At 39.4% G+C, this 24,690-nt stretch overlaps 1 protein-coding gene across 4 annotated transcripts; it reads right to left on the reverse strand.

Annotated features, from left to right (window-relative positions):
• Positions 1 to 1,748: 1,748 nt before the first annotated feature.
• On the reverse strand, positions 1,749 to 24,057 carry trdn (triadin). 4 transcript variants are annotated; one of them, XM_040018035.1, is made up of 7 exons: positions 23,494 to 23,906; positions 16,816 to 16,874; positions 14,986 to 15,184; positions 11,091 to 11,132; positions 3,502 to 3,549; positions 2,376 to 2,525; positions 1,749 to 1,932 (listed from the first exon to the last, which is right to left on the reverse strand). In XM_040018035.1, the coding sequence occupies exons 3-7, from the start codon at positions 15,170 to 15,172 to the stop codon at positions 1,910 to 1,912; spliced, it is 450 nt and encodes a 149-aa protein (XP_039873969.1). In that variant the 5' UTR covers positions 15,173 to 15,184; positions 16,816 to 16,874; positions 23,494 to 23,906; the 3' UTR covers positions 1,749 to 1,909. The 4 variants fall into 4 exon arrangements, with proteins under 4 accessions (XP_039873969.1, XP_039873971.1, XP_039873972.1 ...); XM_040018037.1 differs by lacking the exon at positions 23,494 to 23,906 and adding an exon at positions 16,987 to 19,423; XM_040018038.1 differs by lacking the exon at positions 11,091 to 11,132 and having other exon boundaries at positions 23,494 to 24,057.
• Positions 24,058 to 24,690: the final 633 nt, after the last annotated feature.

Consider the following 24,690-nt stretch of genomic DNA (forward strand, 5'->3'; position numbering starts at 1 on the left):
TTTAAGAGGTTCTTGGTATCAGCGCTTTGGGGTCCTTAGGGACTAGTAACGCGCTATACAAATACAGGCCATTTACCATTTTTACCATAAAAAAAAGCCAAAATCATCACCCCTCTACCACCATGTCTGACAGGTAGTGTGAGCTATTTGTGCTGATGTGCTGAGTTTGGTTTTCTCAGAACTGCATTATAAGCAGACATCTCCACCTTAGTATTGTCTGTCCAAAGAAAGTTGTTCCAGGTGTCATTTGGACAGTTTGTCCAGTTTTTTTCAGATTCAGTTTTGCAACACTAAGCCCTGCTGCTGTTTTCTTATTAGAGAGAAGAAACTTTCTCCTGGCAATGCTTCCACTTTATTTTTGTTTATTTTTTTTATTTTTTTTTGCATTTCTCTGAACATTGCACACTCTGACCTTGGAGTGAATTTGCTAGAATGTCCGCTCCTGGGAAGCCTGGCGACTGTCTTGAATATTTTACACTGTTGAATAATTTTCCTCACTCTGTAGAATGATGGACTTCAAATTATGTGGAAATGGCCGTCTATTTTTACTGGATTGATGAGCGGCACTGAGTGCTTCCTTAGGATCATCGCTGATACATTTCCTTCTTGGCATTGTGTTTACACACACCTGAACGCTGCAGGCCGGCAAACTACCAAAACCTCTGCTTTTATAGAGGTGATCAAAGTTGCTGATGAACAATTATTCCTTGGTATTGAATGATTAGCTGAGTGCACCTGATTAGCAGCATTTGACTGTTACTTACCCTTTTAAATCCTATGGAAGCACTTTGTGCTTTGTTTGTTCACTTTGTAATATGTCATGTTTTGTAGTTGACCTAAGGTTGTATTTACCCATTACCCATCAAACTAAGCCAGTAACTAACTAAAGTAATCATCACAGTACTGCTTTACCCTTAAAGTGTATGACAATGTAAAATTAAACGTAAATGAAGCAGCTGGAGCTTTTTTCATGATGTTTTGGAAAAGGATGAATGAGTTGTTTTCTCCTTTATGTATCTGTCTTTAATCTGTTCTCCTCCTCTGCTTTTTAAGAGGTTCTTGGTATCCTTTTAATTAACTCCATCTTTCCTCTTCCTTTCCTTTTTTCAGAGCGCTTCTGCATTAAAAACAAAAAACACAAACATAGTCTACAGTACATACCTATGTATTTGAGGATGAACACTTAAAAAGGTTTTCACGTGCCACTCACATAGGTCCCAAGTGGCTTGGACTGCTGAGCTTGTGCCCAGGGTGCCGATTTGACAATCTTGCCCAGGGTCAGACATTTTACTTGTTTGTTTTGCTGGCACTGGCAGAAGGGCAAGGAAATCATAAGCATTGATTGGCTGAGGCAGTTGTTGCCCCAGGGGTGTTGTTCTCTAGACAACAAGCATTTGGAAAGACGTGCTCCAACTCACGAGTCCTGGTAAAAGGGCCAGACTTATGGGTGCTCGTGTCAAGGCATAAAATCAAAGGCAGAGACACTCATGAGCTGTTGTAATGCTGGACGCATGAGAGGTGACTGTCTTTTGTTAAAGAGCAATAAATTCCTTTTTTGGATGTTGCAATGGTGGAGGTGGAAGCCAGGAGTGTTTCATTTCATTACCTTACATTTTGTCATTTTATGTCTCCATGGTAACACGGGGAAGATGTAATGTGCCTAAAATTTGATTAAAAAACAATCTACCTATTTTAGAGCAAATCACAAAAGTCCAGTAACTACAAGCAGAAAAAAAAAAGCGCAAAGGTTTCAATTTGGAATCTTTTATTCATCAAATTAAATCATCAGTTACCGCTCAACAACAGACAGAAAAAACATTACTGCGATTTAATGTGCAACACTGTAACAGCCGTCTCAACCTTTCTGTCCTCTCTCCTCCAGCTCTGGTCCTTTTCCACTTCCTGCCCTTCAGAGTTCCTCTGAGTGGAAAGCTGATACGCAAGAAACAGAGTTCATAAAAATATTAATGTTAAATATTGCCAGATGGTGAGCGACACATACGACAAACCTTCCTTTACATGCATGAAAATAAATGGCTGACATTACCCAGCAATCAGTTTAAGACTGGGTGCATAAAGGAATGATTGTTTGCCTTTTGATTGGCCTTGAACTGTAGCACATCTTTCTGCTGCCATCAGTGTGAATCAGAATGACTTTTAGTTATTTTTGAATCTACGGTAAATGTTTTAAATGCAGTTTTAAATTGCCCTCAGCGGCATGTGTGCACACTTTGTCTATTCATCATAACCCTCTTAGTCAGCTACTGCAAAAGCTAAGCCCTTGATAAAACGTTAGGCAGGATGAGCATCGCATGAATTGTTAATAACGGTCAAACAACTGAGGGTTAATTTAATGTCAGGTGATGTTTTCTTACATGTGAGGCTTTCGGTTAGATGATGAATACCTTCCTCCTCCTCATCAGGAGCTACCAGACTGGCTGCAAATGCCCACATCATTTCCAGCCAGTCAGTGCTCTCCTGAGGTGAGACTCCAGCAGAGCTTGATTTTATTGGACGAACTCCACCTAAAGCAAAGCAGAATAGAGATAAAGATCTAATGAATAGTATATAACTAAACAACAGAACCTTTCATTTTAATGTTTTATCTGAGCTAGAACGGCAAATCAAAGTTTCGCTGGAACGTAACTTTCTCTCAGACAGTGACCGAAACTAAGCACTTTCTAAGCACTTGTCTGCACCAAAAACCATACCACAGTCAAAGTCACTTAAAATTAGCTTTCTTCCTCGTTCAGATGTTCAGTTTAAACTTCACCAGGTTGTCTTGACCGTGTCTACGTGCCTAAATTTGCATGGAATTACCGCTATGTGATTGGCTGATTAGATATTTGCATTAACAAACAGTTCAACAGTTATACCTAATAAAGTGGCCAGTGATTGTTTACTATCCTGTATTTATTTGGACTCTAATAGAGTATCTTTGCTTCCACAGTTCAAAAATAATCTTAGTTATCTGATCTTGGACTTTGGAAACAAGCTGTTTTAGCTCTTCTCCCTTTAAGAGGGCTTTCCTCTGATTGGCTGTCCATCTTAAGCACCTTTGACCTCACAGTCAGAGCTGTGTGTTCGAATATCCACTCCCACTGATATCGTGTAGAGACCAGAGTTGAAAAACCAAGGTGACACAGAGGGTTTAGACCAGTGTGAAGCTCTGGGGGATTACAAATAAATAGACTGATGTCATCAACTGTAACTTTAGCCATGTTTAACATCCAAACAGTAAGATTTTATATGACAGACGCTTATATAAGACTTTACCCTATGAAGCTGTTCAAGCTCACACACTATGATGGGGTTTGTCACAGTTCTGTAAGCCTTGGTTTGTTTTCACAACCATATGCTAGTATTCTACCATAGTATACAATATGCTATATAGTATAGTATCTAGCATAGCATAGCATAGTATAGTACACTATGCGACAGGTTTATGTTTTGAATTTGGGTGTATATGTGATGTATGCTGGCTTAGAAGTCTCTGCTTGCCTCTAGTCCTCATACTTCTCTTCGCAATGGCGGCAGGGGGAGGGAGGCCTGAGGAGGGGAGACACACAAGCACGACATTAACCGAAACTGCATCGTATGAAGTACACACAGGACGCATGCTGAGAGGAAAAGGAAGAACACGCACAATAGAAAGATAATCCACAACGAGAGCTGAGAAAAACAACGATCAGCAGCCTTCGTCTCTGCGCCTGACTGCATAGTTCGTGTTTTCAGCCACATATAGCGTTAGAGTTGCAGCTTTGCCGCTTTAATGCAGCAAAGATGTTAAAGAGAAAGGAAAAAAAGCTGCTCCCGAACACAAATCACACTTTCCATTAAAAAAACATTTTTTTTCTCCATGATGCAGCGCACATGCGGAATGAGAGCACAGCAAGAAACCACAGCGGTATTAAATTTGCAGAAATATTAAAACATTCCTGATTAATTTTTACCTGGATTTCCACCCCTGATCTCATCTGCACAAATATAAATAGTTGTGACTCACTAATCTTTCCATTACAAGCACCCTGATACTGGATCTTTAAATCTTTAAGTCAGTAATACACAATTGTTTTTTACCAGTTACCAAAAATGTAAAAGGACTGAATTATTATATAAATGCAAGTAGGTCCTTGACTTGTAACCTTGACTTGTATAGGACCAGAAGTCTTTTTTGAAAACTACAGATATCACTGCCGGGAGATTTGAAAAAGCGTGCAGGTTTACAGTGACTAGCATTGGCTTCATTCTACAGAGCTGGAAGCTTCGTCTATTTTTTACTCCGTCGCCTCTGTCAGTGCGCCCCAGGGCGGCTGTGGCTACAATGTAGCTTCCTATCACCAGTGTGTGAATGTGTGTGTGGATGATTAGATGTGTAAAGCGCTTTGGGGTCCTTAGGGACTAGTAAAGCGCTATATAAATACAGGCCATTTTAAGAATATACCAGAATATACCAGAACTGGCTTTAGCAGGTCACCACTTTTTAGTCAGTTGTCCAATTACTTCTGTTTTTCTGTGTATAAATGTGGTTGTAATTCCTAAATAGTTCATAAATCCCTGCAATAAATAAGGACCTAAAATAAAAAAAATTAAAAAGTGCACTGTGGTGGCATACAGAGGCAAAAATAGAAAGATAATGACATCGTCACAGCATGAATTTCACTGTAAATTATTTCTTATATGAATTAAAATCAGATCTGTATTTCAGGTCTGCGGCACGGTGGTTAGCACTGTTGCCGCACAGCAAGAAGGTCCTGAGTTCAATTCCACCATCAGGCCGCGGTCTTTCTGTGTGGAGTTTGCATGTTTTCCCCGTGTTTGCGTGGGTTCCCTCCGGGTACTCCGGCTTCCTCCCACCGTTTCCATGCAACTTGTGGGGATAGGTTAATTGGATAATCTAAATTGCCACTAGGTGTGAATGTGAGTGCAAATGGTTGTCGGTCCCTGTGTGTTGGCCCTGCAATAGACTGGCGACCTGTCCAGGGTGTGCCCCGCCTCTCGCCCTATGACAGCTGGGATAGGCTCCAGCGCCCCTGAAAATGATAAGCGGAAGCGAATGGATTGATCTGTATTTCAAACAAATAAGCAACAAATGTTAGTGACATAAAAAATATATATTCATATATTCATATTCATGTGATGAAAATATTATTATTATTATTATACAGACTAATATATAAATGATCTATAAATATATATACTGGTCTAATACACTGTCCCTTGTTTTATTAATATCTATGTATAACTATTATATCTACACTCTGCCAAAAGTATTGCTTTTTTAAAAATGTGTCATATATATTATATAAAATTATCAATATTTAATGTACAGTAGATCCACTGTATTCTCTGCAGTCTGCAACCCAGGTATCTGCTCAGTATCAAAAATACCTGAAATATTAAACACTCTGCCTCAACCATAAACTGCTCTACAAGTGTTTTTTAAAAACTGATTTATATTTGTTCATCTTGTCAAATTGCCCCCCCAGAGTCGTCCACAAATTCACTCCACAGGCTGCTATGAACATGGCCCATGGCCCATTGGGTTTTTTTTTTTTTACTTTTTTTTGCACACGCATACACACACACACCCTTTTAATTTATTTATTTGCCGATGAATAAAAGATCAAAGAAACAGTGAAGGAGATGAGGTGGGTTGTGTGTATCAAAAATGGTGGGAGTTTCGGCGTGTGAATTTGTCATGTTATTGTTTTAAATGCACGCTGGGTATCATAAGAACGACGACCGTGTTTTTCCAAATTGGGTCAAATTGTTCTTTCAAGCTGAAGTCAAGTTTTCTAAATTTGTATGATCTGTCAGGAAACTGAGCCACTGTTTTTCCAGTAAGATATTTTGTTGTTTTATTTTTGGGCGATGGTAAATCTATTAAGATAAAGGTTTGGAGTTGTCAAAGAGGACAGGTCAAGTAGAAGTAAAAGCAGAAGGGGATTATGGGATGGTGGATGCATTTTTATTAAGATCAAATATAAGGATTCAATAAGAAGACTTGATGTCTCTGAATTAAAAAATAAATAAATGGAGATTTCAATCAAGCTTAACAACAACACACAATTATTAGCAATGAAACCAATGGACTTACCTCAGCTAAAAACATTTATAAAGGGCGACCTCTCCGAGAAGGCCACCAAGGTACCAAATGATACGTATTTTTCTCCAATTGTGTCATTTTAAGGATTACCTTTTTCCACGGGAAATTGGGCCCCCGGTTTCCTACAAATTGCATTTCCAGCTAAACTATTATTCCCATAATGATTGTAATGGTGCTCTGGATTACATTCAGAGGCGGTGTTTTGTTGAATGAATGAAGCATGCCGTCTATTAACGACAAATGCATTAGTTAAACACACATTCAGCTAAATGTTTCCTCGTTACGGTAATAGAAACTGTAATGTGATTTCTAGGTTGGATTGCTGAACACGAGAGTGATTAGGTTGCAATCAAATGCTGCACGAGAAGCATTATGAAGACATGACGCTGGAATATTGTTTTCTGCTTCCTCCCCTCTGTGCCTTTCAACACTTTTTTTTGTCTACTTTAAAGGCTGTTTGTGTGTCACAGCTTCTTTAACTCTTTCTTAAACTGTCCAGTAATTGCTGCTGTGTCTGTTTATTGTCTTACCGAGCTGCACACGTGAGCTTTGAATGACTTGATCTCATGTGCAATCAGCTGATTAAGGTGTGACCTGTCGCTGCTCTGCCTGAATATATCTGCAAGCAGCCAGATATTAATTTTTATTTTGGTTTCTCTGGTCCTGAAACTATTACCTGTTATTAAGCTGCTAAAAGTCCTTAAAACAAACTGTAATCATATGCTGCCGCTGCAGTGCAGGTGTTTTGCATCTGCCTCTCTGAGGAACATGCGAATTAGCACATTCATCAATACTCTGCATTTAGATAACTGTTGGCTCTGGAGTGCTAAATGGATTGTTTGGATTTTCTCCGTGGATCTCTTTCAGTCTCTCTCTCCCAGGTGGAGGAAGCTTTCCGCCTGCTTCTCGCCCAGTGCGGAGGAGGTGCATAGGCTAATGGAGCCTCATAAAACAACTGATTAATGCACTGACATTTCTTTGATTGGCACTGCAGACACAGAGCCAGAGAGACAGGGAACAGGAGGCCAGCTTTCTCCCTTGCTAACGCTCCCTCTCCTTCTTTTGATTGCTGTCACTCTGTCACTCAGTTTCCCTTCCGCTCCACCTTTCTTTGTCTTTCTTTGTCTTTCTTTCTTTCTTTTCCAATCACATCTCTCTTCCACTTCGCTCCTCTTTAAATCTATTTTCTCTCACGCTCTCACTTTCATGTGCTTATCTTCTGACTCTTCTTCTCTCTTGTGCCTTTTGTTTTTGCTATGTTTTTAGTTTACTGCAGTTTAGCAGCCACATCAAAATGATAAAACACAAAGGATATAGATGAAAAATACAAATTGTGCAACAGAGATTTAAAAACGGGAACCCAAGGGGCTCTGACAAAAAACACCCCAAAAAAAACTTCAGAACAAAAGCGCAGAGTTCGAAGAGACAAAAACAAACTGGATAAGAGAAAAGAAATGATACAAGAGAATATTCATTTTTTCTTTCTATCCTTCCTTCATTCCTTCCTTCCTTCCTTCCTCCTACTTGGAATATTCTGAAATTCTTGGGGAGTTTTTGGCTTTGTATTCTGGTTCTTTATTCTTTATTATTTAGTCTTCTGGTTATGGAAATATATTACAATTCCTGTGATTAAGTGGATCCAATGTCCGACACCTGACCTGTAGTTTCCTCCTTGCTTTTGTTGTTGACTCCCCCCCTTTCCCTCCCCTTGGCTTAGTGTAATCCTCTTCTATGTCTGTCTGTCATTTCCTGTTTTATTTTGATAGTCTCTCGTTTTGTGTGCTTTCTGTTTAGTTTTGCTTTCTGTGTCTCATTGGTCGCTTCAGTCTTGTTCCCACCTGTTACTGTTCCCTGTCAATATTTGATCTCATTCTGCTCTTTGTCGTAATCGTCCTCAGCCTGTTTGAGTCCTTCTTCAATCTTTCCCTGCATACTTCTGTTTGTTGGATTACTAGCTCCTGGTATAAGTTATTTTTGTATTTTTTGCAAGGGTTCAGCAATAAAGCTGTTTTCATTTATACTTTTGTCTGCCAAGTCCTGCATTTTGGGTCCTTCCCTGCCTAACACACAGCTGAGACGTGACACCTTTTGCTTTTGCATTTCTCACGCATCTCGGCATTTTTCCATTCCTGCTTTTGTTATTTTTGTTTTTTACTTTCTTCTGAATTGCCTTTGTTATAGAGTATGTCCCTGAGAGTGTGGGGGTCTCTGTCTTTCTAATTCCGTATGTTATCCCATATTTTTCGTGCAGTTTTTCTAGATTGCTCTGGTGCGATACTCACATCAGCAACATCATCCTCTCCACTCCTAAAGCAGATATCAAAACAGTCAAGGTATTTCTCATAATGCCAACTCACCTGTGCAAAAGACTAAAACAAAACGTTTTCTTTCTTTCTTTTTTCACGTCAAAACATACAGAGTGAGCGATCACTTTAACTCTGTGAGCAACGAGTAAAAACCCTTTCAGCTTTTATGACCTTTCATTTTTAAGACTTGGACACCAAATGGTTTTATACATTTATCAAAGCCAACTGACTTTGGTCTGAGTGCTGTAAATATTGTGGCCTAAAGTAGAGTTGTAAGTGTTTGGGATGTATTTGAAACTTTACACAATATCACTGCTGAACCTGAGAGCAGCAAAATCCTATATGTGAAAGTATCTTCCTATTATTATTATTCTTCTTTTGGCTGCTTCCTTTAGGGGCCTCCACAGCAGATCATCTACCTCTATCTCACCCTGTCCCTAGAGTCTTCCTCTGTCACACCAACTCTCTGCATGTCCTCCTTCGCTATGTCCATCAATCTGCTCTGAGGTCTTCTTTTTTTCCTCCTGCCTGGAAGCTCCATCTTCAACATCCTTTGTATCCTTTATATCCACAATGTCTGGGAGTACCAGGATTGACAGGATTGGAAATGAATACATCAGAGGGACAGCTCAGGTTGAGTGGTTTGGAGACAAAGTTAGAGAGGCTTGGCTGAGATTATTTGGACATGTGCAGAGGAGGGATGGTGGATATATTGGGCAAGAGATGTTGAAGATGGAGCTGCCAAGAGGAAGACTTCATTTCAGTTCCTCAACCTTTTCACTCTACCCTAACCCGTATTATAACCCGGATATTTCCATCAGGAGTTTGGTTGAGAGTAGAATTCATGTTTCCATCAATATGGCAAATCATCCAGGTACCGAAGAAGCAAAGCCACCAGACCATCACGCTACAACCACCATGTTTGACCGCTGCTGTAATATCTTATAGCAGTTGTATTGGGACTCAAACCTTCCAAATTGTTGCTTGATGCGTTGCTTTTTGAGATATTTTAGCCTCACTTTGTCAGAAAGCTTCTATTTAAATGAAATTTAGCTTTCCAATAAGTGCAGTTAATCACAGTTAATTCATGATTTAGCAACATGGGCAATTACTTTTTCACACAGGGCTACGTGTAGGTTTGGATTTTTTCCCCCTTGATTATAAACACTTTAATTTGCAAACTGCATGTTGTCTTTACTTGTGTTATCTTTGTCTAATATTTAAATTTGTTTGATTTCATTTCATTTCATTTCATTTTTTATTTTTTATTTATTTCACACTTGGTACAACCAATCAAACAAAACAACCACATGATGATCTGAAATGCAAAAAACAAAAAACTCTACAACTGTATTTCTTCTTTAATATCCCCAAAATGTAGCTGTTTCATTTACACACGCTGCTCTTTGCTGAAACGTTGTGATGGAAGAAAAGCCTTGTGTTAAATTGAACCCAGCATTTTGTCATTTTTCACCTTGGAAATGTTTGCTTCAAAAACTGAAAGGATGGAAGGGAAAAACTATCATGTACATCCTACATTGAGCGTCTAGAGAATCCCTGTGTACTACGGTTCTCCGGTCTAGCCCCTCGGCAAAAGGTTTCCTTGACTTATATAAAGATGGGTAACTTTCATAAACAAGTAAACTCTCATTGAAGGACTCTGTTATTGTTCTACGTTAAAATGATCCTGAATTATGACGTTAGCAGTCATGGAATCATGCACCACATTAATCATCACTCAGAAAGTCCAGACAAGCATGCAGTACACATGCTGGTTTTTATGCACAACACTAGGAAAGAACGAGGACACGCTGATGGGTCACAAACTAAAGAAAAATAAAATGATTGGAGAAACTGAAAGCGAACACTGGGTCACTTAATGCTTTAATTAAAACAGTGGACTTCAGTCAGCACTTCTCAAACCATTTGGGAGGTTCAAGGCCAGGGACAGTGCTCTCCACAATTGCCAAATGAAAACACCAAATGATGAAATGGATTTTGGAGGAGCAGCGTTTTAGTAAAGTGCAGGAATGATGTCAAGGAGCACTGAGTCTATTCTGGATGCTTGTGACAGCCAAATACCTTTCTGTCCTTCATTTCCTTTAATTTGCCACCCATCCGTGGGCCTTGATAAATGCAGACTCTTTGCGCTTGGTGACAGAACAGAACAAGACTGAATTCCAGTGAATCTAAAGTAAATTAACAAAGGCTTGACATCAGGGCAGATCGACACTGTGTGCCTTAAGCTTAAAGAGCGAGTAGTTCGTTCTCCAAACAGACTGACTGTCTGGAGTCTTTAGGTGCTTTAGTCTTTAAGACTTGTTTCAAATACATTTTAAGAGGCATGTAAGGGCAATCATCCCAATCTGACCACTGGGATCAGTGGATTCATTAATGTGGGTGAAAATGTACATCGTTTTAGATGGAGGTTCATTTGTTCTGCAAGCGAGATTTGGGAAATCCAAAATGTAAAAAGCTATCATAGCTTATTAGCCTCTTAAAAAATTGAGATTTAGTGTCGATTTACCCGTTAAAGGTGAAAGTCAAAGCCTCCGAACTAAAGAAAAACATGCTGAGCAAAAATCACATCTATCCAGATTTGACTCTGAACAACTGCAGTCAACACTCTGAAAGCAAGCTGAGCAGTCAAACAGTGTTTTTGCTGTTGGTTTTACCAGGAGGTAAACACACGGGGTCGTCACAGTATGAGGTGTAGTCTTTGGATGGGATGGCAGGTGATTGACAGCATGAGCATGGAGGGGAATTGGAGGGGCGGGGTGGAGTGGAGTGGGGTAAAGAAAGGGGAAAAGTGAGGAGAGGAGTTAGAGATGAGTGTGTTGGATGTGTGAGGCAGGCCTATCCTTACGCTGTAGGATAGTGAGGGTGATGTGTAGTAGCAACCGGTGGGAGAGTAGAATAGATAGAAGGGTCACTATGTCGCTGTTGTACACGGAAAGAAAGGGAAGCTCAGTTGCAGTTTGATATTTAACTTTCAGTTATACTTGGCTTATTTAAGTTTGCCGAGTGTTAGTTATTATTCTTTTATGGCTTCAAAAAACTTAAAAAAAAGAGCAAAAGAATGTACCAGTAGGTATAGAAAGAAAAAATAAAGAAAACCAAATCAATTCTTTTTATTTATTTAGGGGACGTTTACTCTACCTACAGCCTTTTTTCGCATTTTTCTTCCACAGCCAGGTGCTTCATTGCACTTCATTAATTTATCATCAGCAAGTGTTTTCACTTTGATAAAAGCAGAAGTTTTGACAGTTTGCCGGTCTGGAGCATTCAAGTGTGTTAACACATTGCCAAGGAGGAAAGACAACAGCAGGGATCTTACAGAGGCAGTTGTTGCCCATCAGTTAGTAAAGGGTTATAAGGCCATTTCCAAACAATTTGAAATTCAGTATTCTGCGGTGCAAAAGAGGCTTCACAAGTGGAAAACATTCAAGACAGCTGCCACCCTTCCCAGGAGGGGACATTTCAGCAAATTAACCCCAAAGGTCTGATCGTGTTCAGAGAAACGGCAACAAGCCAAAGAGCTACATCTCAGACTTTACAGGCCTCAATTAGCATGCTAAATATTGAAGTTCGTAGCACTACAATTAGAAAAAGACTGAAAAAGTATGGCTTGTTTTGAAAGACTTCCAGGAGAAAACCTCTTCTCTCTAAGAAGAACATAGCAGCATGGCTCAGGTTTACAAAGTTGTTTCTGAACAAACCACAAAAGATCTGGAAAAATGTCCTTTGGACACACAAGACCAAGGCAGAGATGTTTGGCCCAAACCAAACACCTCATCAGTAAAAATTTGGGTTTGTTTTTTTAGTCACAGGACCTGGGCACCTTACGTTCACTGCATGGACCATGGCTCCTCTGTATACCAAAGTATTCCGGAGTGGATGTGGAGACATCAGTCAGACGGATAGAGCTTAGCTGAGACTGGGTCAAACAACAGGGCAATGATCCCAAACACAGCACAAAGGCTGATAAAAGAAAAGAATCAAGGTGTTGCAATGGCCCGGTCAAAATCCAGACCCCAACCTGACTGAAATGCTTCGATGGGATCTTAAGAGACTTGTGCATAAAGAAATGCTATAATCATTAATTAATTGAAGCAATGCTGCAAAAAAGGAGCATGAACTAAAACTCCTCCACAACAATGTGAAATGCTGATTAATTTTTTTTAGAAAAAATTTACCTCAAGGGATTCGAGCTAAAGATGGTTCTACAAGTTATTTAATCACGAGATGCAGTGGTTAACGCATTTGTTTGGCAATGAACGGTCACTGGTTTGAGACACAAATCCCCCTCAGGGCTTTGTCACAAAGAACATCCAGTGTAAAATTCTGCCAAATCAAACATGTGGCGGTACCTCCAGCGACAACCCCACAGGACTGCGTGCAGTTTGTGTTGCATGTGTCGAATGCCCAGCTGGGACAAATATGAGCAGACTGTTCAACATGACTGGCTAGATGAACTAAAGCATAAGACCAAGATGAATGAGATATTAAAAATGTATAGGGTGAAACTGCAACCCAGCTCCCTTCCACACAATTAAAAGACAATAGTTTCATTATTGAAACTAACACTGTTTCAGAAGAAGCAGACACAAAGTGTACTGGATACAATGATGCTATCAGTGGAAAATAAACACATTCATTTAGACTAAAGGTGTGACTGAAACAGTGTTCATTTCAAGATAAATATCAAACCTGTTATGGATTAAATGCTAATTACAAGTTTACACTGACAATGTTAACATGCATACCAGTGGATTCACCCTAACTGAGTTCTGAGCATTTAATCAACTGGGACAGTATTTAAGGAAGTACACTTTTACAGACTCCTGCCTGAGAACTGGACGAGAAGATTGTGAAGCTCAACTAAGAATTCAGCTGGTCGATAATTTCTGCTGATACCGGCCAGCTAAAGATACTGGCATCCATGTATGTGAGATACGCTGATATTACAAATTTTTTGTTTATTTTTATTATTTCATTATGACAATGTGCATTAATATGTGCATGAAAACATTTTTAAAACATCAGCATTAATAATCTGAAATGAGGGCAAACCCTAAAATACAATCTGGGTCAGACTCTAAAGTCTTATCCTGACATTTATATCCAATAATTAAGAAGCGACATCCTTAGCTTAGCTTAAAGAAACGTGTCCAAACAGCTCTACTTGCCAGTAATTATTTAAAATAACACTTTAACGTGTTACACTTTGATGTGCTAAAACCGAAGCGTAAAACGAGAATTTGTTGTCTTGTGCTGAGGTTATTTTTGACACAACCAGTTGCCAAGCAATCAGCTGCTGCTGCTGCAGGAAGTTGCTGATCTGAGTCAAGAAAATTCACCAAATAATCCTCTCTGAAAATGGCAGTTTCTCAGTTAGACAATTTGTTTCTTTTTCCAGGAATAAACACTAAAGATATAACGTAGGAAACAGTGAATTTTAGAAATGAGTTTAAAGTGCGGCTGGAATTTGTTTTTGCCTTTTTGAGAATGAATTCAAAGTGAAAGCAGTGTAATGTTCAGCTCTGCACCGCCGTGTCTCCGTGCTATATTATTGTGATTTACTGCAATGGACGTTTCCCCTAATATATAAATTAACAGCTTTCTACAGATTTGCCAGCCTTAAGCAGAACTGAAAATGCTTAAGCAGAGATCTTCACTGTTGCGTTCACTTCAATCAGCAGTGTGGTTGTGATCTCAGGGAAATTCATTTCCTGTTATCTCATGACAATGAAGCAATTAAAGCCGGATCAAAGCTAACAAAATGTGATTACTCGAGACAATTAAGTCATGAAATGGAGATAAAGGGATTAAAAAAATATATGAGAAAACAAAGCTGCTCCCCGTTTGTGTAATGTGGCAACAGCCGCTGCACAGGATTCCACTGATGTCCACATTAAGCAGGTTATTAAATGAATCATTTTACTTTGTATGGCTCAATGCTGTAATCAACCCCTGTGACTCCATTATTAGTATGCATGTTAACACCAGAACGCACCCTTTCGATCCATTCTACGGCCGTATGAGTGATATTTAGGAGGAAATGAGAAGCTACTGCCCTGATAAATAAGCTAAGAAAAAGGTAGACTAATTAATGTTAAAGTTTAACTGAGTATGTGAACAGGAGGAAATGCATTCGCTAAACCAGTGTGCGTCAAGAAGATGGGAAACACACCTCGCGTTACTCTGAACAGAACTGGCATTAAAGCAAAACACACACATGTCGAGGCACATGTGGTGAAAGCAACAAGGAGATGGTGTGTGTCCCATAGTTTGACTCGGTGAAAATGATGTCCACTTTTGAAGTTTGCTTCAAAAATGTCTGAAGTCTTGTTGGAAAATGCTCGGATGAAATATGGAAGTGTGAAATGTAGAAAATGGGTGATTGATGAGTGGAAGGAAAGTGTCATTAGGCATTATAAAACATTACAAACACATCATGATAACAGTTAATAATAAAATATAATAATAAACAGTTAAATAATAAAATTATGAGAATAAAATGCTGAATTAAGTTTGGGATTTTTAAGAAGAAAAGTAAACAGCCGTTACCTGCCAGAGTTTTATAATCGAGCAGATCAAACAAAACGATAGCCACTGCTGACCACGTGATGATAAGGGCCACGACCATCAGCCAGGCCATTGGTGAGGTGAACGTTAATATGACATCATCCAGAAATGTCCTCTGATTGGACCGAGATGGAGAGGCCACCTCCCTGATGCTGGTCTGACTGCTCATTGGTGAAGATAGCTGGGAGCAGAGGGAGAGAGGAGAAGGAAGGAGATGGAAACTTGAGTTTGAAGGGAGTCTGGGCATTGAAATACTTGCAAGAATGTTTAAAAAATTTAAAGCATCACTGCAAAACCCATTCAGTGTAAAGTTACTGAATCCCCCACTGATTACTGAACAATATTGGCCTGTGCATTGGCAAATTTGCACACAATATAATATAATTTTATATAAAAATGCATTCTCAAAGTCGTATCATTGTAATAGTGCTGAACTAACACACTTTATATTTTGTTTCAATTCTTTATTTAATTTATTCAATGTATTTTTTAATGTCTGTTATTTATTTATATTAATTTAATGTAAGCTTTGTCTGTTAATTCGTGAAGAGTACTTACACAGACTTTCATTGCTCAGTGTAACCATTGTGTTTTGCAGTGTACATGACAATAATTTTTTTGATTCAGTCATTTGTTATTTATTAGCAAATTACAATATATGTGTGAGTCCTAGCTAGGCTTTCTGGATTGTAAGAAGGCATTACAATAGTGAGAAATCTAGTGATTCATTCCAGCATGGCATGAATAACATGTCAAATAATTTCAATTTCATGTTTTTTTATTTATTTATTTTAAGAATAAGTGGGGCATAATTTCAGTGAGACATATGCTGATGAGTTATGGTTTTTGGGGCACTACAGTATAAAACGCGATTAGTTTCCAGAACTTGAACAAATTATGCAAACTCGCTGCATTTGAATAACTAAGTACAGCTCGTTTAAGTTGACTAAGTTAGGGCAACTCATTCATTTTGAGTACAAGCACCACAAAGCAAAAAGTATTTAAGTGTATTATATTCAAGAGAAGATAAACAGTTCTTAAGCCATTCTCTCCGAACTCTGGCTAAAAGTAAATGTAAATAGCACTACTGTGCTACTATTTAATATAGATGTGCAACAAATTGCTTCTTTTAAGTGTAAAGTGACCATGACAAGCTCGAAACGTGAGTTCAAGTGCACTGCAACTTAAGGAAACACAGGAAAATAGAAAAATGCTGAGAAAGCCTACAAAACTCAACAGAAGTGTTTTTGGGGGAAGCAATAACGTGACGGACCAGCTGCAGAATGATAGAAATGGAAACATTAGAATGATGACACACTTAAACAAAGTGAAGGATTCATCGGTGTTGTGAGGGAGAAAAAGATGTGGATAATGTTTGTTGTTTTAATCACACGACGCATATAATACTGTAGATACATGTTTGCTATTAGCCGTTTACTGTTAGCTTGTCACTTCTGCAGCTGCTCTGTAACATTATTGTCTCCACAAAAACACTTCTGCTGTATTTTGTAGGGTGTTTTTATTGTTTTTTGTTTTTTTGTGAAGCTTTTTTTTTCTATTCCAGTTGTGTCCTATTCATATTTTATATATTTATTTTATCTTTTATTAGCTGCTTGCGTTTTCTTAAGTTGCAGTGTGTTTGACCTCTCAGGGCCACCGTAGAATGCATTGAAATAACAATCAAAAATATGGCTGAAGAAGAGGGAGTTTTGTTAAATAATAATATAATAAGATGTACATATAAGTGTATCCATAAATATTAAGTGATGACAAAACCGTTACCTAGTTAACGCTCAGTTCTAGCTTACTTACCGACTGTAGTTTACCAAAAACGTTTCTTCTGTGACTTCAGCGAAGTTAGGGTAGTTTTCCTAAGAGGCGTCCAAGGTTTTAAAGCAACGTTTAACAGAAACAAATAATCTGATATTAAATGACAATTAGCATTAAAACAGATGTTTCAAGCATTTTAAAAACCACACAAACCTCTGGAGCGTTGGAGGGCTAAATGTTTTGTGGTCCTGAACTGACAGTGAATGCTGGTTACAGGAGTTGCTAAGTGTGTTATGTGACATTGTGCAGATATGTTACCACCGCAAATTCACTGCACCCGCACTGTCAATTTGTGCTCAATATAACAGAGTAACTGGCACGTCTGTGGCATTGATGTTAGCAGCTCAATGCTCAGCAGGTGTTTATTTATGCAGCATTTTGTTTTTCTACGTCAGGATGAACACAAGCTGCATGAGGAGGAGAGGGGCAGAGCGACAGAAAGACGAGGAAGAGAGAGACAAACAGAAGAGATAAGACGATTACATCCCCGCTCCAAAATCGGCGCTTCAAGACAAATTACTTCTCTAAACAAAGTTTTCATCACTGTATGGCAGCGGGGGCCGCGCTCCAGTAACATGATTACATGCCCGTGTTAGGCTGTTTGTGTTCGTTATGTGGCGCTTGGGATGATTCTTTTTTTCTCTCCCCTCTTTCTGCGCCTGCCTCTCACACGGCGTATCTGCTAATATGAAAGAAGAGATTTGAAGAAACTGCTCTGTATCCTTCTCTTTAATTAGACTCTGAAGGATGCAGATCCATGTGAGTGCTGCGTGCTTTGTGCAGGTCTGGTTTAAGCATTCATTATGAAAGTCTCATTAAGAGAATCAGCTGCTGTTTCTCACCTTTGATGCCAATTAATTTAAACTCAGTATAGAGTGGTGACAATGTTTTTGCTGTCCTCTTATTACATAATGAATGTACCACAAGGCAAAATGCATACCCATGTTATTTCTCCACTTTCTTCTTCTGATGAGTTAAACCCAGTCACGTGGGTATCTGGGCTACATTGTACTCTATAAAGTAGCAGCTATTATTTCTTGATATTTTGCAAAGAAAATGGGAAACAGGTGCTCTGATGTATTGAAGCATGTGTAGACATTTGTGGAAATACTGTATATAAGGCAAACTGGACAAATCTAATGGGCTTGAAAGTCAAGATTTAGTATGACCACCTTTGTCCTTCTCCAGGCTTCTTTAAGGAGATTCAAAGCTGTTCTTTGGATGTTGCCTTCCTTTTGTTCTGTTCTCTGTCAAGATCATCCCAAACTGCTTCACAAATTTTGAGGTTTGGGCTCCGAGGTGGCCAATCCATGACCGATAGTGTTATATTGTGTGTTCTTTTATCCACTTTTACTGCATTGACAGCGTGTTTCGGATCATTGTCATCCTAAGAAAGTGAAGCCATTTCCAACTCGACAGTTTCTAAAGGGTATTGTATGATGGATTGAAATCCAGCAACAAACTCCCCAACACCACTGGCTCTAATGCAGCTCAAAACCACCGCAGAGTCTTCATCCTATTTTCCATGCTATAGACGGTTGTGATCTCACTGTTGGACCTCCCTCCTGACCTGGCGATTTGAACCAAATATGTCAACTTTGGATGAATCAGTCTGTTGATTTTCAGTCCAGTTCTTCTGTAATTTTGCATACCTCTGCCTTTTCTCCCTATTTCCCTTCCTTAAGAATGGTTTTTTGACAGCCACCCCTCCACTGAGCCATTTCTGATGGCTTTGACAAACAGAAGGTGGATCAACTGAAGGTCCAGATGCATCTCTCAGGTCTTGTTTAAGACCTGAGACTTGAAGATACTGTTCATCAGCTGTTTGTAGGCCTGCCTTCTTTTGTGCTTCACTTGACCAGTTTCCTTAATTTTTTTTTAAGCGCATAGTGCACGCCATGCAATAGGCTGCAAATAACAAAGTTCTTAAATATCCAATTTAAAATTGGCTCTTTTCTCAGTTGTCTGTACTGTGCAGGCAGAACACTGATTCATCTGTTGAGTTAGGTCCTTTTATTTATTTTTTTGCTTGAATGATTCACAGGTCAGTGTTAAGTGGACACACACCATGCTGCAATATATCAAGTCTCAACTAACAGCTCTTTGAGAATCACCTTGTTTGTACAAAAATAATATGTCACGGCTGTGCTATCTTTTACATTTTTCACACATTCAATTCTTTCTTTTTTTCAGCATGGGGTTAACAAAGTAAAATGTTAAGATTCGGTAGCTGGTCTCGGGCTGACCTTTCTTTTGCAGCGTTCAGTTAACAAGTCGCAAAATCAATTTAACATAATTCTACCCACTCACAACCTAATGCACATTTTTGTGTTCGTCTGATTCGAGAAAGCTGAGCATTGATCTGGTGAACAACAGCTGCCGTCTGTGTTATTTCAGAAGCTGAGCTGAGAGCGCGTGCGCGTGATGTAAAGGCCGACCATTGATCAAGCGAAGCCTTGGCAACAGTTAGTCGGGCCAACATATTGATTTGCAGCAGCTAAAACAGCAACAATGTTACAATGACAGAAGGACTGGAGAGCAGTCAAAATCTCCTGCAGCAGGTAGAGGGGAAAACCTGCACAGTGCAAAGATCCACTTCACTGTTCTGCTACTAAATGTATTAATTAAGTTTATTTCCTCTGTGTTTGAAAGTTTCTGTCAAACTGTGTGTCACAGTCTGCAACCTTTTCCCTTTTAATTTTCCTCACTTGCTTTGGTTTATTTCCTGAATTAGACTTAAATGGGACCTGCTTGCTCATTTTTAAATTCAATAACATTATTCTTGGACTCAACTAGAACAGCTTTGTATGACCCTGATAATTAGATTCATATGCATTAGTTTAAAATGAGTATTCACCACTGCAGCAGTGCATAGAGTCGTGGTATATAGTCTTTGAATTATAAGGTTTCATATACAGTATGAGGACTTCCATTAAAAAACTAGGTGATCCTTAGTCAGGTCTTAAAATGATGTAAATAAAACCACAGATGAACAACAGCACATGACATATTCCACTGTGTCATTATTTACTGAACCAACACTAAACCTCACTGCAGGAGCAGTGAGTGAAAAGCCAAGTACACCCTGACTGCTTCCATAGGAATTAAGTAACAGTCACTAATAAATGCACTTGATTAATTGTCCATCAGCAAGTGTGAGCACCTCTATAAAAGCAGATGTTTTGGTAGTTTGATGGTCTGGAGCATTCAGGTGTGTGTTAACATGAGGCCAGGGAGAAAAGACAACAGCACTGGTCGTAAAGAATTAATTGTTGCGGCCGATCAATGTGGGAAGGGTTATAAAACAATTTCCAGGCAATTTGATCTCCATCGTTTTACTGTAAGAGAGATCATTCACAAGTCAAAGACAGTTTCTCATCTTCAATGAAGTGGACAAAAAGCTGAAAAGCTACATCTCAGACTCTACGAGGGTCAGTTATTCCCAGGAGAACATGTTTTGGAACATGGCAGCATGGCTTAGGTTTGTGAAGCTACATCCTAAGAAACCACTTCTGAACTTCTGTAACAATCTGTCTTTTGACAGATGACGCTAAAGCGGACATGTTTGACTAAAATGTACATCGCTGAACATTGATGAACACCAAACAGAGCGTTCCAGCACAAACACGCCACACCAACTGTCCAGCATGGTGGTGGAAAGGTGATATTTTGGGTTTGTTTTCCAGCCAAAGGACCTGGTCACTTTGCAGTTATTGAGATGACCATGAACTCCTCTATATACCAAATTATTCTAGATTCAAATACGAGACCATCTATAGGACGGACAAAGCTTGGCCCACACCCGGGTCACTGAGCAGAACATACGGTGGCCCTGAGAGGCCAAACGGACTGCAACTTAAGGGGAATGGATTTTGAACATGGAGCTGCCAGGCAAAAATGGGAAAAAAGGAAGACCACGGAGAAGATTCATGAATGTGGAGAACATGCAGAAGGCTGGTGTAGCAGAGGAGAATGCTAGGGATAGGGTGAGGTGGAGGAAGATGGTCAGCTGTGGCAGCTAAAGAAAGAAGAAAGAAGATGAAAATAGCTGAGGCGACTGCACAGTTCTGCCAGCATGTATAATACATCTTGGTTACCGTACCCAATTAATACAGCAGACATGAATAATAATTTACACCAACTGGGAAAAGCATTCAGAAGATAAAGAAACTGCTTTCACAACAACAAACTGTTTTTGAACATTTCTGATCTGAGAAATGCACCAAAGAGAAAGAAATGTAATGCACTCTGCGTGTATATATCCGCCTTCAAATACAGACGACCCAGCCCACCTGCTGTTACCCTCGAGCTCTGAGCTTGATCTGCACTCACACACACAATGGCCGACTGGTGCTGCCTCCTCCTCCACGACAAAGGAATGAGCAGAATTAGAACAATGTGGGTGCCGACAACTAACTGGCAAATGAAAGGGCAAATGAAAGACAACAACAGCTTGGTCAAAACTCTGAGTCACCGAATGCTGTAAGGAGGAGTCAGCACAGTACTGCTTACAAAGTAAACTTGCTAGTAATGTTTCCAGTTTTGAGCTGCTTTTATTTCACCGTCAAATGACGGTTTGTCTCATCAGGAAAGCCCAGATGTTCATGAGTGTGAATGCAGGGTTTTTTGGGGGGTTTTTTTTGCATTATTGTCCTCGTTACTTTGATATACAGCACCAAATACAACCCAAACCACTGATAAATGCTTGTTATCAGGATGATAAGTTCCTAAAATTATCATGGATTTACTGCATGGAGGTGAAAATATATTTGCACATGTGGTTCAGTTTCTGGGCAGGATAAATGAAGAGTTATTTATATGTGAGTCTTTTCTCTTTATTCTATTTTACAAGTTATTTGATGGCACAGAGGAACAGGAAAAAGAGTAAAGCGTGAGAAAGAAGAAAGGCAATTGTTTCAACATCAGAGCGAGTGTTTTCAAATGCAGTTGTTCCCCACCTGGGGTTCAGGACCCCCTATGGATACGAAGACATGTTAGAGAGACCCCAAGATGCTTTGAAAGAAAGAAAGGGGAATATATCTTTTTCCTTTCTTTTGGAAATTTCGATTCTTTGAACTCTGCAGGCTTTAATAAATAACACACGTAGCTCCATTTTAAGGGGGTCACAAGTGAAAAGGGTTGGTAGGTACAGGTTTAATGGGGGCATAAAGGATGAATTATGGTCCTAACAACAGTGCTGAGCAAAAAGTTGCTTTTTCACTAGATTTTGTGCTGACAGTGGTTGTGGTTTTCCATCTTTGCCAACTGCTAATTTCAAAGCATAGTACATTTAGGACACTTTATAGTTTTTAGACATGTTAGTTTTGGAATTGCAGGTAAGTGCTCAATATCATTACATCCATGCAGAAAGAGAGCAACTGGTCATCATACAGAATTAAGTCATGAAGGAGAAATTTAATGTAATTCTACTTGCAGTCCTAGTACCAGACCATTTTCACAAAGTTTGTTATGTTTGTTGAGCCACTTAACACTGACAATGAATCATTCAAGGATCAAAAAACACCTCAGTAAAAGGATGAAGCAGTGTTGTGTCGACCTATAACAGACAACTTAGCAAAGGACCAATTTTAATGTGTCTCTTTAGGCACTTTGTTAGTAGCAGCCTGTTAGAAAAATGCATAGTTTGTTTGCATTTTTTCATTGAAACTACAGAAAATGGCAAAGATAGCACAGTCTGCCAGATATATGAGAGTATTTTTGTACCAACAAGGGGACTCCTAAAGAGCTATTACCTGAAAACTTGCTATATCTCTGCATGGTGTGCAGTTTGTCCTTAATAGATTTGAGGAAACTGGAGAGGTGGAGGACAAGAAAAAACTATCACGAGTAAAATCTGTCTACAACAGAGAAACAGTCGTGCCCTTAAGAAATAGGAAAATATCCAGCAAAGATCCAAAACAGGACCTGAGAGATTAATCTGGGGCTTCAGTTGATCCATCTACTGTTCACTGAATCCTGACCAGAAATGGTTTCAATGGAAGGGAGACTATCAAGAAACAATTCTTAAGGAAGTGAAATAGGGAGGAAAGGCTGAGGGACACGAAATTACATTTAGAGTGAAAATCAGTGGTAATAGGTCCCAAGGAGTGGTAAACCCAGCCATCAGTAAAACATGATGGAGGCTCTGTTATGATTTGTGGCTGAAATTTGTTTGGTGAAGGTGAAGAATCCATGACTGATAGTGTTCATTGTTTGTTTTTCTATCCAGCTGTGGCACGATCACCAACACCAATGAATAGCATCTAAATGGGAGTCTTATAGTCTACACCTCATGTGTGCACATACTTCCCATTTTCCTATAATTCAAAATTAAAAGGAATGAGGGTTGTCTCAAGACTTTTGTACAGCCACTAATGTCTAATCACAATGTCAAGAACACATTTTTAAACTGACCCTCAGTTTAAAAGACCATTTGTGGTCCCTTCAAAACCTCAAGAGGAAACAGTGACATAAGAGATATGGCCCAGATGGTTCTCCATGTTATTAATAGCGCCATCTCACTGGCTGTTAGTTACCTAATATCTATTTTAAATGACAATTAAAAAAAGAGTAACTGGTGGGATTGCAAACACTCACATTTCTGTTTTGAATTTATTACTTTTATAACTTTTAAAAGAGTGAAATGGATTTTTAAAGTACCTTAGTCTTTGAAGTTGCTGGATGTTCACTGATAATCTTCAGTCCTTCAAGGGCTCTGGGAATGCTGTGTTACCATAGAAACGAGTATGTAACTCCTTGTCAAGTCCTGTTTTTGACCCGAGTCGATTATGAGAAAAGAAACACTCAAATCATACAGCAAAAAAACACATTAAATTGTCTTAAGCCAGATCACAGCGGGTCTAAAAATACACAAAAACTTTCCCACAAGTGGCGTGAAACTGGGATAAAATCCAAGAAACTAAGTTTTGTGTCCCAAAAAGTTACCAGGGCGAGGTTTCTGAGATTTCAGTGCTGGAGAGAGTGGGATAGAAAGGGAGAGACTGATAGAAAGAAGCAGGGAGACGGAGTTTGACCCACTGAGAGTCACCCAGCCCCTCTGAGGGTCCTAAATAGACAGATAGGGAAGGGAGAGAGGGAGGGAGCAAGGAACGTAGAAAGGGTGTAAAAGGAACAAAAGATTTAAAGAACAAGGAAAAAGGCAGGAAGAGAATACAGTGAAGAGATGAAGGTCTAAAAGTCTCCTACTCACATATCCCAGAAACACAGAGCTTATTAATCACCAGCGAACAGCTGATATTTCATCAGTGTTTCCTCTGAGAGGCCCATTTCCTCACCTCATTTCACCCACACTGGCTTCCTAACTGTAAACAAATATAAAGACAATTCCTTTACATCTGCAAATTGAATTAAGTAGTACTATTATGATTAAATGCTTGGTGGTTCCTCGATAACACTGACAAAAGTACATTTTACAAGATTCTCAGGGGTCCAAGCAGATTCACTGTGTGCCCTTGACAAGAACTTCAAGAAAACAGAAGCACTTAAAACTTTAAACTTTCTAAATTTCCCAGCCTTTCCCAGACTTACTCCAGGGGAAACATGTTTCCTCCTCAGTGCCCAGGCTTGTCAAATGGAGGTCAAAGTGAAGAGTAAATAAGTGAATAAATACCTAGCTGAGCCCCAAGTGAGATTTTAGGCCTTGTCAGACACTGTTTTTTGGAGGCCCAGTTTAAACAAGGATGTGTGTGTGTGTGCTTGTGTCTGCTTGTGAGAGCTTTCAGAAGGAGTAACCTGACCCCCCCAGCTTTGCCCTGTGAGCCTGTACTGCAGAGGCTATAATTAGAGATACAGACAGCAGCTGGTGTTAACATTGGACTGGACTGCTTTAAATGTAGG

Source organism: Simochromis diagramma, unplaced genomic scaffold (assembly GCF_900408965.1).
Source record: "Simochromis diagramma unplaced genomic scaffold, fSimDia1.1 OVJJ01000802.1, whole genome shotgun sequence".
Taxonomy (NCBI): Eukaryota; Metazoa; Chordata; class Actinopteri; order Cichliformes; family Cichlidae; genus Simochromis; species Simochromis diagramma.

Bases quoted from the DNA above. Each gene is read 5' to 3' on its own strand.
- trdn (XM_040018035.1), bottom strand. From the start codon at position 15,172: ATGAGCAGTCAGACCAGCATCAGGGAGGTGGCCTCTCCATCTCGGTCC. The intron at 11,133-14,985 runs GTAACGGCTGTT...TCCCATCCAAAG, and splicing joins CGATTATAAAACTCTGGCAG to ACTACACCTCATACTGTGAC. The intron at 2,526-3,501 runs GCAAGCAGAGAC...GCTTTGCTTTAG, and splicing joins GAGAAGTATGAGGACTAGAG to GTGGAGTTCGTCCAATAAAA.